This window comes from Poecile atricapillus, chromosome 14 (assembly GCF_030490865.1).
Source record: "Poecile atricapillus isolate bPoeAtr1 chromosome 14, bPoeAtr1.hap1, whole genome shotgun sequence".
Classification (NCBI taxonomy): domain Eukaryota; kingdom Metazoa; phylum Chordata; class Aves; order Passeriformes; family Paridae; genus Poecile; species Poecile atricapillus.
The window spans coordinates 9,010,437-9,030,318 of NC_081262.1; the positions used below are offsets into that span (position 1 = coordinate 9,010,437).

Below are 19,882 nucleotides of genomic sequence, written 5' to 3' on the forward strand. Positions count from 1 at the left end.
CAGGACTGATACTGCAGCTATTTGTATTTTTAATGAAGCAAAGAGTGGAGCAAGGAGAGAGTCAATGCATTAAAACTTTGAAGGATAGGTAGAAAATTACATTCAGCAACTCACACCCTCTGTTCTAAGCCATCTCCTCCCTTAAAGTCAAAATCTGCTTGAGAAAAAGGGGGAGAACAGGACATCACTGCTGGTAAGAACGACAGTGAATGACCTATTTTGTAAAAAAACAACTTAATGGCTATTGGAAAAAATTACATGTACTAATTCAAAAAAATTTATACGTTGCAGAATTTGCTTCTTGTAAAGCAGCTAGTCTTCAAAAAAAGCTAGCAATAACACTGTTCCTTATATATTTACAGCATAATTAAAACAAAACACCTTATGAAGTCCATTAAAATACCTTAGAACTTATTCAACAAAATACCATGTTTGTTGTGCTCAGACACTAACTCAGGCTCATTTTTCCCAGACCAATCTGGAAATGCCCAGCCTGTGCTGGGCTCTCACCTGGAACATGGCAATGTGCAGCTGCACTCTCTGCAGGCTGGTCTTGCAGGAGGAAATGCTGGTTTCCAGTCTGCGCACCAGGTCGTGCTTCTTCCAGGCCGTGTCGTAGGAACTGGCCAGGACTGTGGCCCTGTTCATCACCAGCTGTGAGAACTTGCCAATCTGGATATTGTGCTCCACAGCCTTCTTGCACAGGTCATCCACAGAAACTTTGCTTTCTGCTCCAAAGTCTTTAGCTTCTACCTGAGCAATGATATCGACACCCAGAGCGCTGATGAAACTGCACAAGGTCAGCCCCAAAGCTTGATTTGGAAGGCCAATTAAAAGCTGCCTCACAAAGTCTGCTGTAAAAGCCTTAATTGGCTTGGCCATTTGATCTTCACTAAAACAAGAGTTCCTGTAAAGGGCTTTCACATTGACAATTTGAACAGGTCCATTTACTGCATTCTGGTCTTCCAGTGAACTAATTCCTTTTAAAGGGAAAGAAAATTATTTTTGTTATAAATGAAACATTTGATGCATCCAGAAGAATAATACCCAACTTACAAACACAGCAGAAGCACGAGAATTCATTTTTAGTTTCTGCTTCCTTACCACATATCATGGGTAAGTTACAGCAAAAGTGACCATTTTACATTAATCTGTACGGGACGAGAAGTGGATAAAGGCATAATAAATACTTGATAACATTTACTTACCTGACAGTGTCTTAGAAAAGGTACCACAGAGCCTGAAAAATTCTTTAATTGTTTGCAGTCTCTTCAAAAAGAAAATTTCCTCCAGAACTTGCCGATTATTGTCATCATCAAAGAAGTTAACTTGGGTGCTGCGGGCTTCCCTAATTATGTCAATCTTGCGCCAAGCAAGAGGTATCTCCATCTTGTTTAGCTGAGCAATGTAATGGAAATTAATTAGTTTGTTTTTTTTAAAGTTTTACTAATTCTGACTCAAACAGCACTCCAAAAAGAACAAATCTATACCTTTTCAATCAATAAACCAAATGCAGTTTCCACTTGAGCAAACATTCCATCAAAAGCTACCAAAAGCATCTGACCAGCTGACATTTTGGGAGTTTCATCAACTGAACCATTTCTTGGCTGAATCAGTTCACCATACTGAGCATGAAGTACTCTTAAAAGGAAAAAAAAAGAAAAAAATTTTACATGGTTTTGTTTAGTCCCCAATAAACAGAATTTTCTTAAACTGACTGATTCCAGATTCACTGTACCACTGATGGAGCCACCACAACTGGCTCAAGATTTTGATTTGTTGTGTACCAAGCACCTATCCAGAAATGTACTGTCCCACATTACAAGGTGCACAAGTCTTTCTGTTTGCTCAGTGTTTTGTCTCATTTTGCTTTAATCAAGTCACTGACTCATTAAGCAAAAGCAGCTCATCAAACCTCCTGATGAGGAGTGCCGCAGTTGCAAGCTCTCCTTTTCACAGGTTCCTCCCACAAAATAATGAACTAGTTCCTATTTTTAGCATCCTTTAACTTCAAATACAAAACCACAACTATGTATTTTGGAAGAAGCTGACTACCACAAGTCAGCTCTAAGCAGCTGTAAGTGTAAATTGCCACAGCTCCATATTTCTGTGTATGCATGTGGATAAACACACAAATACATAGAGAGGAAATAAGTGCACACTTTAGACCTTGCACTCTGCTTAAGGTATTCTTGGTCAAGAAAAGCCTGTATATCAAACAAAGAATAATTTTACACAAACTAATGTTCTTCAGGCTTCACTCTTTCACACCTAAACTGAAAAAAGGTGATTTACCTTGCAACATCAATGTAATGAGTGTGTGTCTCCTCCTCTATACCCATAGCAGCATTTCGTAAGTAGGCTTGCAGTGATTCAACCAGCGTTTGCAAAGGGACTCCATCTGTTGTTTGTTCTATAAGATTATCCAATTCATGGAGCATACTTTCTAAAGTATACTCTCCTTTCATTAAGCACCTAAGTGCTTCAGGGAAAATGATCTGTCGAAAGTTTGAGTTCAATTCCTGTTGGGAAGTATGAAAAAGTAAATTTTCCCTCTCAAACAGTATCACATGCAACATCTTTTGTCATTTTAGAACTACACCACCATGCAGCAGACATGATCTGAAATGTAACATGATGGTGATCAGCCAAGCATCAAAAGACTACTCTTTGACAAACTTTGAAGAAATCAGGAATACATTAAACCCTATACAAAGCCAAAGGCTTGACATCTGTAGCAACATAGCAACAACCATCTCCACAGCATCAGCAGCAATACCTGACAGCCATCCTCAGCAGAGGCTGAGGGGGGGCAGAAGAACCAACATGCTCTGTCTCCAAAAGGAGATGGAACATACCAAAAAGACTGGTTATATTGACTGCCCAGTGAGCAGTGAGTACATCTTATCTAAGAGCTCACAACAATGTGTGGGTGAAAGATCCCCACTGCAATGCAGAAAAACTGCTGCCATGCACATTTCTGCAACAGGTCGGAAATGTTACAGCTTCAAAGAGGGGGAAAAAATAAAGCAATGAAAATCCAAATGCACTTACGCAGCTTGAGAGGAAAGTATTTCTCAAATACAATAATACAATGGAGCCAAAAGCCTCAAAAATCTATTTAACCAGCCACAGTTTATAAAGCACATCAATCTTCAGCAGATATTTCACTCAGACTGTCCCTCATGGGTTTTTTGTTTGTTTTATTAATGTGGAAACATTTCTGAACCACAAAATTATAAATGCATTTTTATCCATCCCAGTATTGGAGACAGGGGCCTGTACAACAGGTTTTCTGAGTTTATTTGAAACTATTTGATTCATGTGAAAGTAAGTAGAGTTTCAGAGGAGCAGAAAACAGAAAGAACATAGTCTGAACAGTTTGGAAGTTGTTCTGGACTGCCAGCAGTACAGAAAAATGAAAAGGAGACATGAAGCTGGTGTGTCTATAAAGCTGATACCAACCTCCTCCTCATGGTTACTTGACAGCAGTTTTTACAATTTGTCATATACAAATCAAAACGGTTTCTTTCAACCAATAAAAATGTGAATGACAGAAGCAAATGCCTCTTCAGCTCAATTAAACACAGCAATCAGGAGCAAGACATAGGAAAAAAAATCTTAGCAGCATCACAAACATTTAGCCCATTAAGGAAGAATCTATTAAGAATGACTTTGCTGAAGCCTTGAAGGATGGAGAGAAAAGTAACATAAAAGAATCACCTGAAGTGAGATATATACTCCATTGGCTAAGTGAACAGCTTCTGATGCTTCCATGGGGTTTGGAATATCTAAGTCCTGGGGTACAAGATGACACTGCTTCAGCAGCTGCACAAGGCACGTGACATTCCCACTCATGCTGCAAAGCTCCTCCAGGAACCAGGCTCCATCTCTGGAAGTCAAATCAACCAGCTGCTCTCCAGCACTGGACGCTGCACCTTCCATCATCAGGTTTCGCCTAGATGAATTGAGACACTTTGACAATGCGCCTGCTGTTGCACTCTTGACAGAATTACATTGTTGAATATTCCTGTTGTTTCCAACAGGAAATTTCCCAGGAGGGAACTCACCTGGTCAGCGCACAGAGAGCTGAGATGATGACACTGGCCAAGCTCAGTGAGCCCTCCTCGCCGTTCTCGTGCAGGAAAACTTTGATGCAGCGCTCGATCTCCTTGAGCTGCTCCTCACACACGGGCACAGTGACTGCCTCCTGCTTCAGCCGCTCCACCTGCCTGATGAGCCTGCTGTTGATATCGGCCGCGTAGCGCTGCAGCGTCATCTCTGTGGCCGTTATGAACTGGCACATGCTCGGCGGGGGCTGAGGCGCGTACTGCATCTCATACCTGTAAAGCACAAGCACAGCGACTGCATCTCCCCTCTGAACTGCCCAAGAAACTGCATTCTGCTCCATAGGTGGGAAAAACACTCCATGCTTGAACTGTTCCTATAACACCTACTCCTTAACTCTAAATACCACAAGAGGTTGATGACTACCCTAACAATAATTTTATAAGGTCCTAAAATGCACCATAGGCCACACCTATCTGCATGGACAACTGTCCTTGAAGCAAAGAATAAACAGAAGATAAAAAGAAAGGAAAGACTTCAGAGGAAATGCTCAAATATAATCTAGATCTTTTAAGCCATGCCATAATGTTGAAACAGCCTGACTTTAGAAGAAAAAAAGAACCAGAAACTGCTTGAAAAATCTACTAGATTTAAAAAAAAAAAATACCTCCTTATTGATTTTTAAATATGAGAAGTTTCTAAAACCCAAAGTATCACTACCCTGAAGCCACAATGGTTAATTTTCCATTTGATCATTACAGGACAACAATACTTGATTTTCATGTTGAAGTACACAGACTAAACTCTGGAACAGTATTTTTAAAGCAGTTTTTCTCATATTTACTCCAAATTTCTAGAGTTACTACTTAATGTAGGCTTGCTTTATAATTAGATAGGTCCTTGTAAAAGTATTTATTTTAATGATAAAATTAAGAGTAATAGCTTGAAAATTACGTTCTTTGAACAAATCGTTACTCTGCCAACTTACTTCCTAAAGATATCCTGGCAACGCTCTATTGTCATGTTACAAATGAGCTCTTCCATCCACGTTTTCCACTGCTCTATTCGGTGCTTCTGAAACACAGCTTTTGGATACTGCAGAGCTACTGTTGCATAGTTGTGCAATTGTTCAAGGCAACCCCGTAACACAGATCTTCTCTGCTGCAGAAGAGCACCAACCTCTCCTTCCAGTTGTTCACACTGACTGATTAGATGTGCCTGGCCTGCGTTCTGCAGAAATGCTGTTGCTGGGACATAACTTGGAGGACCTTTTAAGAAAGAAGGTCAAAAATGAAGACATGTCTGAGACACTTTTTATACCATACAAATACTGAGCATTAACACCTTTCCATTTTTTTTTTGAACTTGTGATAAAGGAACAGATAATTCATATTGAGAATTTTGAACACAAGGTAAGAGAATCTCATGCCCAGGTAGGATAAGATGGATGAGTGCCTTCAGGCAGCTTGGCACTGAAACTTTGAAGTGCTCTAAATCACCCTTTGAAGAAGCCTCTTTCTTTTAATTCATTACATACAGACCATTGCCTTTAAGTTAGAGGGTACTCATAATGCCTCCTGATATTAAACTCAAGTTATTTTCAAACCATTAAAACCACCCCCAGAAATACTCTTTTGTACCTAGGTCCATTTGTGTGCTAATTTCTTGGAGCAGACTTGCAAGTTGTGTTGCCTCTAAATTACTGAAGGCAGTTTGATAATGGGTTATCCACTGCTCAAACTCATTCAGCTTCACCTGGATGGCTTCCTGGACAGCTCTTTGTTGAGACTGCAACTGTGTGTGCTCAGAATACCTGCATTATTGAAGCCACAGAATCAAGTAAGTGCTACAAGAAAGAAAATACTTAACACAATAGAATATAGAACGATACTGAACATGCAACTGCTAACCAGGAAATGAACATGTTCTCACCAATTACATAAAACTAAAAATGTTGTATTATTTATTAATTCTGTTTTCTTACAAAATTATTAATGCCTGTGCCTATTCATACAATTCTGAAATACTTGATTCATTTCAAATAACCTTCAAAATAACTTAAAGAACTAGAAACTTAGAAGAAAAGATTTTTGCACTATTTATCAACAGCTCCCTTATATTGATTATTATGATGGGACACCACATTCAGAACATTTCCTCTCTTGCCTCAAGAGTCAAGTGTGGAACTTGGACTAGGTTATACTGATGGAAGCTCAGGACATAAGTAAGATTATTCAGTAGGAAAAGATTTTAGTAATAAGGAGTGACCTGCTTACTACAAGAATAGCTTTTACCCAGCTATTCACTCATATACAGATTTCTAACATTCAACCCATAAGTAAATTGCTAAAACACCATCTGTATTGAACTGTGAGACTTCTGACAGAATTCCTGGCTCCTCTGTACCTGTGCTGAAGTGTGTGGGAGGGATGATCCACTCCTTCTGCACCTTCCAGAAATTCTATCTCTTCCAGTAATTTTCCTTGCAACTTTTCTACATCTGTTAACTGCTCCTGCAGGTTCAGGTACTCTTCTAAACTACTGTCCAGTTTTGGCAGCACAGCAAGCATTTCATCTCTGTTCTTAAACCAGTTAACCTGCAATCAAGACATAGATGTTACTGAACTGCACTAAATCAAACAGGCAAGAGAAAGCAAAATATGGCAGAACTTAACCCTTCAACGCTATTCATCTAGCACTGCTTCCAGTGCTACAAGTGTCAAATCTTAGCAAACATTCTTTATTTAAACTGCTCTCTAAACTTCTATTTTTATTCTCCTAGCTCAGATTCAGACAAAGCACTAAAACATGCTTTAGAATTAAGCATGCAGAAACTGAGAGTTAAATACTTGCAAGTTCAATATAAACACTTCCCTTCATACAAACTCAATTTATCACAATAAAATTCATTAACCGTTGCTGACATATGCCCGTATCTTCCCCCATTCCCAAAATGCAAATAAATAAAATGAAAGCACAAAGCCTGCTTTGGTTTAAAAATAGAAATTACTGTAGTAAACTCACCTTTATCTCTGCCACCCTCGAGGAAAAGAGACTCCGTGTAATATCCCTTTCCATTTCCCTTTTGCTCTGTTTGTTTTCAGCCTGCTGGCCACCACCACCATAGACAGCCCCAGCAAATCCTGCCTCGCCTCCAGCTGTCCAGTCCACCAGTGGATCATAAACAAAAGCTTCCAGCAGTGTAAGCAAAGTTTCTCTCCCACGTCGCATAATATGAAGCACCTGCACGGTATTTTGAACAGACTCATTCCGATTCTGTGTCATCCTTGCAGAAGTGGAAACTTAGACGCAAAATACTGTACTTGAGTAGGTACAGAAATCCATAATGTATCCCTAACTACTACAGAGAGAGGAAGACCACCACACTGGGTACAAATACAGCTGGAGCAAGATCCAGCCTTCCATACAAACTATGCACAAGCCACAGACACTTCAGGAGGAAAAATCTCCCTTCTCCAGAGCTCTTTTTTTTTTAAAAAACATATCTGTCATGTTTATACAGGATGAGTCCCAAAGGAAGAGAGCAAGCAAAACATCCCAATCAAAAAAAAAAAAAAAGAAAAAAAAAATCAAGAAAATCATAACATTTTAATCTGTAACTAAAAGTCGCCCTTCCACCCTATATTTTAGTTGTGCCACTATTTGCATGTGCACTTATCAGACAATCTCATGTTTCTTAAATACCTACTACAGGATATAACTAAAGTAAGACCAATTAAAATCACAGCAGAAAGAAGGCTCTGTAAACCTGCAGCAGAATGTAGAATAGAAAAGTTCTAAGACAGTATTTGGCCATTGATGGCTCTCAGTTTTCAAATCTCCTACCATACCTGTTCACAAGAAAGCCTGAACACCCCTTCCACTCCTGTCACTCCCAGTGCTGTTTCAATGTTGTGAGTCATCCGGAATGGAACCTTCTCTGGGACCCTAAGGCTTTTCCCTTTAAGATAAAAAATTAAGTTGTTTCTTTTAATTACCAAGAAAGAAAACCTTTTATTTGAATAACATATAGCATTTTTTAAATTACCTTTTTCAAAGCAAACATTATAATCTATGTGGACAACTTCTCCTGTAGTCATATCTATAAGAACATTATCCAGATGTCTGTCTCCAAGACCAATGATGTAGCCAACCATGGACATAACTGCAGTGGATCTTGCATACGACTTAAAAGAGAGTTTCAGGAAAAAATTATTTGTGGGAATCCTCTGCCAACACATTGGATTGACTACCATCTTAAAACATTATTTTAAGTGTAAGTGTAAAACAAATCACACCCAACTTATTGCAAGCAGTTTTCTACTTGCTGTTTGATGGTATCTTACAAGAGTTTTCATTTTTTAGGCTGATAATTCTAGCACAATAACGTAGACTTATCTGGTCTACACCCATGTTTTAATTCCAGACGGCACAGTTACCAACATTTCATCAAACTCAGAGCAGCACTAGCTCTCCAAACTCACAAGTACCACACCTCAGGCATTTGTTGGCCCTCATCCCATTAAAACCACAGCCTCTCATATGTGAAATACAGCTGGTATGACTCACCTGTGTAACTCTCCACCACTCATCTGGTGTGGTACACGATGACCAGAGCTCCTTAGCAAGGAGATTCGGAGGAGTTGCTTCCATCAGCTCTTCCAGAACAGCCCTCATGACATTCAAGGGCCAGTCACGACGTGACACGTCAAGACTAAGCCCGACTGCCTTCAAAGCAGGTCCAATTTTACTGTAGTAAAGTTCACTGGGTCTAGGAACTATTCCAGGGTTCTGAGGGGTCTGGTAAGAGTCCTGAGCCTAGAAGAGATAAAAATGGTAGTTGAGGTATTAGCACAAAAACATATCCCAAATTCAGTTTTGGTGAAAATAAAACATGAAATCAATGCCTCAACTGAGCATGACTTCTATAGCTCAGAGACTGCTTCAAAATTCAGTAGTTAAGGTCTAAATAAACTGAAAACACATTGTTTTGGCCTAATTCTATTTTCAAAGTAGATCTCAAGTGTAACTGCAAAAACTGCATTCAGAATGAAATGAGTAAACAAGATACAGAATTAAAATACTTTCAACCAAGATTAATTCTATTTGTAAAAAACAGTTCTCTTGAATTATCATGCCAGGCTAGCATTTTTATGTTACATACTGTAATTACATATAAATAACAGAGAGGCAATTTTATTTACTTCTGATGAAGTCCCAAGTTACATGAATACACAGAACCTTCCTGCATTATTATGAGCAAAACGCAATCCTTGTAAGACTACGTGACTTAGAATTACAAACAAGTCCAAATAAGCATTTCTCTTCTGCCTTGTCTACTTAGCACACAACAGAGCCGTTACCTTTTGTGCCTGCAAAGCAGCTTCCCGCTGTTGCCAGCGCTTGTAAAGCCCAAACAAAGGCGTGGCTCCATCCACCCACTGGATGAGGCCTGACCTTGTCCCCAGAGGTGTCACTGAGTAGTGCCTTGCATGGAACCGTGGCGTCTCTTGCCGGTTGATCGTGGCAAACATGGTGTTCACAATGGATAAGAACTGCATGATTCTCTCATCTAGATGCAAGTCTTCCAAGCCTGCAATAAATTCATTTAAAATTAAGCTTCTAGATGAAAAAAATTTTCCTAAAGCTCAAAGTTTTGCATTTTTTTAAACCTACATTTCAGACTATGAATATCTTTATAATACATAGATTAAGGATGAGCTGTTTAGCCTAAACCATAGTGTTTACAGGGCATTTACCTACCAGTTTATGCCAGCTTGCTGTGTGAGCAGTACACAAAATAGTTACAACATAAATAGGCATTTCCCTTGCAGGGAAAACAAGAAGTCTCTAAAGTTTTCTTTTAGGGGGTACATTAAACTTCTGGAAAATTGCACCCAGCTAATCCTATCAATATGCAAGCAGAGCATTGCTTCTGATGAAGCCTTGTAAAGAAGGGATTTAACTTAAAGTTTCACAAGGCAAAACTCCTTGAAAAATATCTGGTGAAGTGGGAAGTAGGGAAGAGAGATGGCAAATGCTTCAAACTCCTTTTTCTCTGTATCATTCAGGCAAATAAAACTAGAATTGCACCATGCAATCTTCCTAACTTTCATACAGTCTAATTTATAACAAGAGACAGTATGAGGTATGAGAGAGGTATGAGAAAAATTCTATTACTTACCTTTGAACAGGTAGGGATAGTTCTTCCCATCTGAACCCAGGAAAAGCAGCTTTTTAGGTTTGGTTTTGGTCGGCAGGATGGTGATGGTGCTGCCCACACTGTGGATGGTGACTGTGTCCCTGGTGGACACCTCTCCAGGAAGCGCTATTTCAGTGTTCATCATGGCAGCCAACCAAGGACTGATTTCTTCAAGTCGTAAGAGGTAACTGGCCCGTTTCTGTGCTCTCTGCTGCAAACTCAGCATTACCTATTCCAAAGAATTTTCTTTTAGGCTGATGTTCACTTTAACAGTTAGCAGTAAGAACAAAAATACCATTAAACTGCCCTTAACAGAGGTCATCTTCCAGAAAACAAAGATTTTTCCTAAACTTCCTTGCATCCTTGCCACGCTGCTAATCCAGATACAGTTCAGGATGAAGATTACAAAACCTAAACAACACCTTCTATGCAGCAAATATACCCTGTGCAGTGGGTAAAAACCAAAGTCACAACAAATCATGCTCCTCAAGAGGTTTGCTCCTGTATTTATAAATATCTGAGCTGTGGTTAAAGCAGCAGCACTTGGCAGCCGTCTGTTTATGTATCTGAATGCTTGTTTGTTCTGCAAAGCAGAAGAGGAAGTACAAGGAAAAGAGGTCTATTTGCATGTAAAACCTCAGTTCTGCCTAGCAAGGTTTTAAAAACACCAAGCTGGCTCTGGATAGACAAGTGAATATTTTCTTTTCAGACCCACAAACTAAGATGATGACATAATTGACAAAGGACCTCTGGGAAGGGCTGATCATTTGAATGCTGCTGCAGTGCCCAAGGACTACGCTTAGATAAACAGAATTTGTTCAAATCTAAATCAAACAAACTCAAATAGCAGAGTTTCAGAAAGACAGCATTTAAAAGAAATAAAGTCCCCTGCTCCCAAAGCTGACAGCATCCCAGACAGCAGAAGATACAAGATTTGAAAAATGGAATTTCAATGAGTGGAAATGAAACAACAGACAATCAATAGCACTGTCTACAGGGGAAAATTATGGTGCTTTAGTGCCCAGTTTGCCTGTGCTGGCTGCTGAGGAGACAAAGTTTCAAGCTGCAATTTTGCTATGGTAAAAGAAGAGCAAGAGAAGGAGAGGGTCAAGCACATGGTGCAGCAAGAGCAGCAAGTGTCTCTATACTGTACTCTTCCTCTTGCATGTAATACCTCTTTAAATGGGAGCCAACTGCTTCCAGGTTTCGCAGGATTCAAAGGATTCTTAAGTTTCTCCAGTGCATTTTCAATTGCATCTCCATAGTTATCCTGAAACCATTTCTCATGAGGAGTTTCTGCAGGAGCTGCAGTGATGCTCCTCACGTGTTCCAAAGCAAACACAATGGGCTTCATCAGAGCTGTGTGCTTTTCACGCATGATTGCTATTTTCTCCTCTCTGTTATAAAAAAAACACACAAAACTTGCTCTTAATGCCATAAAACCAAGTTCTCATAATGATAGCATTAAACCACAAATGAGACATTGAAGAACTCACAAAAATTTTTAGTTCTCTAAAATGAGGTCTTCAGTTATGAGCATATTAAAATGAAGAGTATTTCATTCCACACTGTATAAATGTTCCTCTAAACCACTCTTAAAAAAAACCAAAACAATTGAAATGCATTGTTCACCGCCAGAAACCCTGATTAGAGGCTCTGAGCAGAAATCACTTTAATAAAGGACTGTTTTACTACTACTTGTTGAGGATGTACCACACTATAAATAAGTAGAAGAGACATTTGGACCATTCTGTTCTCCCATTCCATGTCAGTCCTGATTACAGAGTACAAGAGGCATTCTTAAGTTTAGCCAGGTGCCCAGTGAATGGACCTGCTCTTCCACTACTCTGTTCACAGGAGAATACAAGTGAGGGAAAAGGACAGACTTGCTCAACACTGAAAACTAAAAGCAGATTAAGGCATTCTGTTTGCTCCAAATATCTGCATTTACAGTGATCTCAACAGATTACACCCTTCACCATGCTCATACTCATTTCATCTGACTTGGAAATCGAGAACTATAGGATCTCATCATCCACAATACAATATACATTGGGTTCTAACATGTTATTACTAAAGAAATCACAACATGGATTCACAGGTAGACTGTTTCTCTCATTTGACTGGAGAAGTAGCTGTAGCATAAAATGTTCCTGAAATAAGGTCCCAGGCTTACAAATCAGCAGCCGGGATAGTGGGGACTCAGGAACAACACCAGTGTTGATTCATTTAACTGTATACTTCCCCAAGAACCAACATTTGTTATGATTATCCCTTGTACACGTAACACATACTTCCGTAATGTGTTGTTGTTTTGGACCCTCTTGACTTCATCTTCCAGTTGTTGAATCCGTCTGAGGACGTACATGTGCTGCTGCAGGAGAACTCCCAACCAAAGTTCATCCCAGAGAACCGTAACTCTGCGCAGCTCAGCCACAAGCATCTGAACCTGAATCAAGCAAGATGCACTTTTTAAAAGAACTAAAATTCAGATTTGTTTCAGTAGATGAACAAGTTGAAAAAAGACAAGAGACACAGCAAACTTTCAGTAGGCCAACACCCAAGACATACAAATTACATATATGTGGTTCAAGTACCCAAGTAACATACATTTGGATTATTTACCTGCAATACCATTGTTGGATTTGCAGCAGACAGTTTCTCCACAATTTTGCTATAGCAATCTTGCATCATTGCTTGATCTTCATTTAATCCAGCTTTTGTATCATCTTTACTACTTTCTTGGGAAGCTGGAGTACTCCCTCCATCACATTCACCACCCAACAGTTCTTCTCCTTGAATATTACCTAGCAAAGTCGGGATGGCAGAAGGCAGCTTGTTTCCTAAATTAAAAACAGATGATAAAATATTAGCTACAGTAAGATATATCACTCCACAGTTTATTTAGCATCAGGTCCCCATTAAGTACTGGTGAAGTATAAGAAAAATATGCAAAATCTGGTAAATCAGATTAAGGGTATCAGTGAGATCCCATCATAAAAATATTAAGATCATAACAGAGAAAACAAAAATACCTCAGTATCATCCTATCCAGTATATAAAAATATAGTAGCTTAAGTTTATTTGAACACTTTTTCCTCTTCTCCATACCTGAAGTCTGGGATTCACTGCTAAGTGAAATGGTTCCCACTATTGCAGGATAGAGGATGAGATGAGGAGAATCCTGAGCAACTCGACACAGTAAGTTGCAAATGCTCTGACGAACGTACACTTCTGGGTGATTCAGACGGGAGAAAAGCTGGGGAATAATACCTGCACAAAGAGGAAAAGGAAACGTGCTGATTCACTTCATTCCTCTTCAAATGAGATAAAATTTTAGTTCTACACAAGTATGTTGGGTTTTTTGCATAGGGAGACTATAAAAAACCAAATTTGTACGAAGAAGTACAAGTTTACTAATTTACAAAACAATCCAAAAGAAAGTGCAATTTTACAACAGATAGCCTCCTCCTCTTTGCCTCCCACACTAACTCCATAACCTTTGATGGAAAGTCCCTGAACACTCAGAACCTGCAGTGTAGTGACAAACAACCACTTCTGAAACATGTGGCTTTAGTCACAAATCTTTCTCAACTATAGCTAGAAAAAACCCACCTCGCTTGTTTTTTAGAGTGGTCATATGATGTAATACTTCGAAAACCACATCTCCTTTCTCCTTCCTATGTCTTCAAGTGGGGGAAGGAGGAGATCAAAATCTGTGCTACTTAACTACTTTACAATCAGAGTGCATGGCAGGCTTTAACATCTTCAGTGACATCAATTAATACAAGACAATCTCTTTTCCTCACTTAAAAAAGAATTTCATCAAAATGCAATGAACCACTTTAGGGAAAACACCTCAAAATCAATTTTAACACCTAGATAACATATACTTACCTCTCCAAGGAGCAGTAGGTGTAGTTTCTAGCCCATGCTCTAGATACTGTCTAAGTTCTCCAGCATGTTTCACAAGCAATCGTAACAGTCTCAGGGTTGCCATCACAATCACATCATCAGTGCTTTGCTCAGAGGTGTTTCTTAAGTGCAGTCTGGGATCTTCCTCATCAAGTGGAACCTTGAAACAAAGAAATACTCCTCTAAGTTAAGTATATAGTTCATATCATTATTTAGAAATAGTTCTAACTTGGTTTCCACATTAACATGAACACTAACCTGACCAGCATTGAGTTTGAGGAAAGTAAAGTATGCACTGCAGGACAGTTTATAGAGACTGAAGATTCTGTCTACAACTTTCCTCCAGACTTTAATTAATCCTTCTGTTGCATTTTCATCAAGATCTGAAAGCCAGGGACAACTTGTTAATAACTGACGCCATATCACATCCACCATATCATCTTCTTCATTGTCCTCATTTTCAGTGATTTGTAGAGTCATATCTTCATCCTAAATGCAAATAAAGGGAAAGCGGATTTGCTTAAGTCCTCCAACAACTTCTACAAGCAATTTTAGTTCCTAAGTCAGTTTTTGTCCAGCAACTCATACAACTGCATTATTTGATCACATTACCATAGCTCATCCAACAGGTGTGTGACCACTTAGCTAACAGATGGTTTCTTGTACTGTCTGAATTTTAACTTTAAAACACTTACAAGAGTTAACATGAACTGCAAGAGGAAAATAAGGTTCATGCAGAAGCTGAACAATTATTTTAAGCAAATAAATCTACACTTACTTGAATCCCAGCTGGCCGACACACTGCCTGCCCGAGAATCCCATAGATTTTCTCTTTATCCTCCTCTGCAATGTTGTCTGGAAGCAAGTTCTGAACCTCAGATTTCTCCCGGGGAAGCAGCCGAACACCTTCTCCCTGACTGTAACATTTAATGAATTATTGATCCCCATTACATGAGTATTTGTAGAGCTATTGCAACTCTATATACAAAACTTCTTCAAGGAAGAAATTATCTTTATCCCAGAATTAGGTTAGTTTTGTTTTACAGAGGGCAAGTAACCAAGAGAATATTCATTTCTCCGCTCACATGAAACCTCAGACCATATACAACGGTAATCATAAATACACAGATAAGGCTTATCTTAAGAAAACCAATTGTGCTGTATAAATTCAAGCATCAGGCTGTATTTACCTGGCATTATCAACTACTTTGCGGCCCCATCTATAAGCCCAGCTAGCCAGGGCTGCCCAAGACTTGGCTACTTCAGGTGCCTGTACTGAAGACAAGTGATACAGCTGGCCCAAGATGAAGTCTGGTTCTCCAACTCCAATGTTTACTGTGATGGGAGAAATAGAGTAATGTGTGTTACAGTGTAAAACTTTCTTCTGCCTTCCTTACCACAGAAAACAACACCAAAAAATAATGGGTATACAGTATCTTTTTAGTAAAATTAATACCCAACAGTGCAAAATTTTCCCAAATGCGATTATTTTTCGGTTCTGACACTGCTTCAAAATAAAGCCCAGTTTCCATTTGCAAAACAACCACTGCTGTTATTCTACAATTCCTTCCTCTTCCACAGAGAGGTGGAACTGAGGCAAGGAACTCATGACCTCCAAAGGAGCACAATGCTCCAGAGAGCAGACTTCTGTAAAGTACCCACAGCACTGTGGTTGTGTTTATTTACGTATTTTCTTTTGCCATCAAGTCAGAAAGCACCTACTGTTTAACATTCACCAACAGCTCTACAATAATTCTGACTCTGTATGAGAGGAACTAAGTTATTTTAAAAATCTAGGCTTAAAGAAACACAGAATTTATCTTAACATTTAAAGAAAAGTCTGCTAGAAATTAGGAATAAGGACACATTCTGCTACCACAGCAGAAGTGTTCAGATTAATAAGTATAGATTAAAGATCACAAAAAAACCTAAAGTACTTTCACACATATGGGTGTCTTCATAACATAAATCCTGCCCATGCTTAAACCTGAAAGATCTACCGCAAACTTTAGCAAATACACAAGCTGAAAGCAAACTCACACAGGATAATAACTGATAGCCTCAATACACAAGAAACATATCCCAGTTTCTTCCTCAAGCCACCATTACTTGAATGAGAAAAATGTGACAGAAATATGAAAGATTTGTATTAAAGTGTTTGGGTTTTTTCCCTGTGGATAGTTACCTATTGCACAAAATACACACCCTTGACACATGTATTAGGAAAACAAATACATGAGTGATGGAGCATTTAATCTTTATCAGTATAACTGGTGTTATCTCTCAGTATAATTATCAGTAACTAATTGTAAAAAAGAACAATGAGAACAAATGTACCTGTAGATTCACTTTCAATCCTAGGATATTCATCTTCTAGTGTATTAACAGCTGGCAGATCAATCAAATTATATATGTTTTTAGACAAGGTAGACAGGCCAGTGTGATTCTGCTGCTGTCGAGCTCTATATACTTGTTTCAACTGTCCTGAGATCTCTTTCCATTCTGCTTGAATCCATTTAGCCAGTGTGAGAATAGATTTAGCAACTGCATATTCGGCTTTGGCAGATTTACAGAAAGATATGGCACAAGAACTCAGCATTTCCATGGCATGTGTTGACTGACCTGCATATCATGAAAAGCAGACCTTCAGTACAATGCAAATTTACACTAACTCTCAAATTCAGCACATTCAGATATAGCTTGGAGCAATGTATTTGTACACAGAAAATTGTCTTTTGTAGAATGACAAGCATGAAAAAACTTGTGAAAACACTCAGACAACAGCTAATGGGATGAAATCAGTTTCTAATGGTACTGCCTTATTGTGACTTCTTCAAGGTGAGGGGAATTAGCCTGGTTATAAGGGAAAAAAGCTCAAGTCACTACAATATAACACTCACCTGCTGTGTACAACAACTTTGTTTTCTCAATATCAAGTTCAGGACCCCATTTTTCATCTATCTGACCTGGTGCAGACAGTTTTTTAAAGTGCTGGACTAAGTCCTGTGCAGTGGTGGTTTTCCCCAGCTGAACTTCGCTGCACTGGGCGAGCAGTCGTGTAGCCAGGGCAATGTTTCCTCGCTTCCGTGCAAATTTTGCTGCTGTTAAGCCCAGTTCCATTAGATGGCTTTTAATTGGGACTGTTGGTTCTAAAGGAGAGCAAAATACTGTAAATAAAAGTATTAAATCACTGTTTGACACACACAATTTCTGCCCCATGTGTTGTGTACATGGACACCAGTAAAAATTGCTTCAGAAATTTAGATGACTTCACTTCAGCCTAGAATATTTACATACCCTATCTCAAACAAAAATTATATCCATAGATTATCAGCTGGGCAAAAGACTTTTCCCCACTATAACCATTCTTCTTAGTTAACAAACCTGCTTGTCCCCTGACAGAACTTTTCTCCCCCATTACTTCTTAACATACTTCACATTTAAATGGCTTTTGTGACTGTGAAGACCCATTACTCAAAATGCTGATGTGCTCAAAAGTGAAAGCAGCTAAAGTATGAAGTGATGAGCAAGTAAGGGGTTATTAGGAGAGAAGTATACAACTATTAAATACTTCAGAATGTTGTTTTTCTTTTTGACACTGTCTAGATCACAGCACTAATCAAGACAATGAGTAGTAAACCAAGACACCTGAAGGAAAAACCATGTTTTTTAAAAAGTACTCCATCTAAATAATAGAAAAAGACACAGCTGCTGCTTTCAGCAGAAAACTGAAGTTCAAATTCTGCATTTGCTTTTCGTAACACCATAATGAGAGCTTGCACACCTTTAAGCTTTTCCATCAGTTGATTCTGGTACACCGTGTACCTCAGGGCATGCATCCATGGCCTTACATCATGCTGCTTGCATGACCTCAACGCTTCATTGAAGAGAGGTATAAGACAGTCCTGGAAGAGGCAAGAAGTTGCACAGCTGTCATGAGAGACTTTACTACAATGCATTTGCATTAATTAAAACCAAAGATCATTTTTAGAGCAAACATTCTTATTTATATTAGTAGCCACACTTCATCATTAACTAAGTGAAATGTTTTATGCTTGATTTTGAGAGGACAACATGAACTGCTCAAAATCAAGCAGAATTGTCTTCTGAACAATGTGATTAGAAATGACATCTAGAACAGCCATAGTGGTTGAAGTCTGACATTTAGTTTTTAATTGCTGAAGTGATTTTTTTTATTAGAATTTTTTTAAGTTGCTTTGAAAGTAAATTAAGTGTGTGTTACAACGTATTCAGAGAAGAAATACCAGCACTCTAAAAACCAACTATCAATAACACTCCAAAAATACTGTAAGTGAAATTGAAAGAGGTATATTTACAACTATGGAGAAGTCCAATTGAGATGCAGACTTGTAAAAACGTAGGCCAAGGCACATTAGAAAACTAAATGAGGTCTTTTTACAGTATGATTAACAGTTAAAACAATTAATGTATGTTTTATATTCAATACTCCACAATGTCTTGGCAAAAGATATGATCCCAATTTAGGCTTTAAACACACAGAATTACCTCTGATGTCAGCCTGTTGCATACAGTGTTTTCCAAAGCAGAAGAACAGTACAACTGAAGAGTGCTCAACACTGGTAAAGACTGAGACACGGTGAGCGTGGAAAGTCTCAAAGGCCCAATAGCGATGCGGGATGTTTGCTTTAAGTACTTAATAAGATTTCTGAAATTAAAGAATCAGGACAGTCATTTTTCTTAGCTAGACTTTAAGAGTAAACAGTGACATCAAAATTGCTGAAGAAAAAACAAATTCAGTATCTTTAAAAGGATGATGAGAGTGTTGAAGTATCATACAAGGTATGTTACAATATTATTAAGCTGACACACAAAAGTACTTAATCAATGCAAGTACTTTATAAAGTATATGAATTCCAAGTTAAACATCAGCTTCTTTTTCCTCAGTAAGCTTATAAAACAGCTAGAAACTGTCATAGATGCTGCAGCTTTATACAAAGTTATGTTTAACAGACTAGAACAGGTTTTCACAGCACATTTCAACTTACTCAGATATGGACTGCCACTTTTGTTCCTGTTCTATGTGGTTTGCAGCTGTTGCCAGACATACTGAACTTCTCAAAAGCTGTACTTCAACTGCTTTTTGAAGTTCTCTTGGATCAGGACTCAGCATATTAGGAAGGAGCTTCTTCATGTCTACATGGAGATTAAACAATTGAAACCAACTAGAACTGCCAAATTCTATCATGTTTCACCATCTGAGAATGTATTTTTGACAGCAAGGAAGTTAGGGAAAAAATACCTCTTTTAAAAATATATATAGTTTATATGTGTATGCATTCAGAATAGAAATTCATCACAGATTACTTATAAACAGACACATTAACTCCAGAAAACACACTTGCATCAACATTTATGATGACCACTGCCAATCATTTTGAAGCTTGATTCATAAAGGTTATGGCCATTCCACTGAACATAGCAAAGTACATTCAGAAGTTTCAGTCTGTCATTTATAGAGACAGACACATGAAGAAATATTTACATTTGCATTTGAAGTAATATTTAATTTATGCATTTATACCTATTTTTTCTTTGGATCCTCCTGCAAGCAGGTTGATATTTTCTCCTGGTAGTAATTCTAGTTGTTCAGTGCACTCAGTAAGTTGTCCAGACTCAAAGCTGCTCAAAGATCTGCAATTCAACATTTATAGTTTT

The 19,882-nt window shown here is 38.5% G+C and overlaps 1 protein-coding gene across 3 annotated transcripts in view; it reads right to left on the reverse strand.

Moving 5' to 3' along the window:
• The window catches only part of SMG1 (SMG1 nonsense mediated mRNA decay associated PI3K related kinase), a 58,117-nt gene that overhangs the window by 6,154 nt on the left and 32,081 nt on the right, over positions 1 to 19,882 (reverse strand). For 2 of the 3 annotated variants that reach the window (XM_058849443.1, XM_058849441.1), the window contains 29 exons: positions 19,749 to 19,858; positions 19,213 to 19,360; positions 18,713 to 18,872; positions 17,970 to 18,090; positions 17,086 to 17,352; positions 16,523 to 16,807; positions 15,376 to 15,520; positions 14,964 to 15,102; positions 14,444 to 14,674; positions 14,168 to 14,345; positions 13,382 to 13,543; positions 12,896 to 13,113; positions 12,565 to 12,719; positions 11,445 to 11,667; positions 10,253 to 10,499; positions 9,432 to 9,661; positions 8,638 to 8,886; positions 8,117 to 8,255; positions 7,920 to 8,029; positions 7,093 to 7,311; positions 6,475 to 6,665; positions 5,709 to 5,881; positions 5,057 to 5,336; positions 4,071 to 4,343; positions 3,724 to 3,958; positions 2,296 to 2,522; positions 1,491 to 1,641; positions 1,209 to 1,398; positions 511 to 980 (listed from right to left, as the gene is read on the reverse strand). In XM_058849443.1, coding sequence (XP_058705426.1) covers positions 511 to 980; positions 1,209 to 1,398; positions 1,491 to 1,641; positions 2,296 to 2,522; positions 3,724 to 3,958; positions 4,071 to 4,343; positions 5,057 to 5,336; positions 5,709 to 5,881; positions 6,475 to 6,665; positions 7,093 to 7,311; positions 7,920 to 8,029; positions 8,117 to 8,255; positions 8,638 to 8,886; positions 9,432 to 9,661; positions 10,253 to 10,499; positions 11,445 to 11,667; positions 12,565 to 12,719; positions 12,896 to 13,113; positions 13,382 to 13,543; positions 14,168 to 14,345; positions 14,444 to 14,674; positions 14,964 to 15,102; positions 15,376 to 15,520; positions 16,523 to 16,807; positions 17,086 to 17,352; positions 17,970 to 18,090; positions 18,713 to 18,872; positions 19,213 to 19,360; positions 19,749 to 19,858 — 5,926 coding nt within the window. The remainder of the gene's footprint in view (positions 1 to 510; positions 981 to 1,208; positions 1,399 to 1,490; positions 1,642 to 2,295; positions 2,523 to 3,723; positions 3,959 to 4,070; positions 4,344 to 5,056; positions 5,337 to 5,708; positions 5,882 to 6,474; positions 6,666 to 7,092; positions 7,312 to 7,919; positions 8,030 to 8,116; positions 8,256 to 8,637; positions 8,887 to 9,431; positions 9,662 to 10,252; positions 10,500 to 11,444; positions 11,668 to 12,564; positions 12,720 to 12,895; positions 13,114 to 13,381; positions 13,544 to 14,167; positions 14,346 to 14,443; positions 14,675 to 14,963; positions 15,103 to 15,375; positions 15,521 to 16,522; positions 16,808 to 17,085; positions 17,353 to 17,969; positions 18,091 to 18,712; positions 18,873 to 19,212; positions 19,361 to 19,748; positions 19,859 to 19,882) is intronic. The other variant, XM_058849442.1, reaches the window with a different exon arrangement.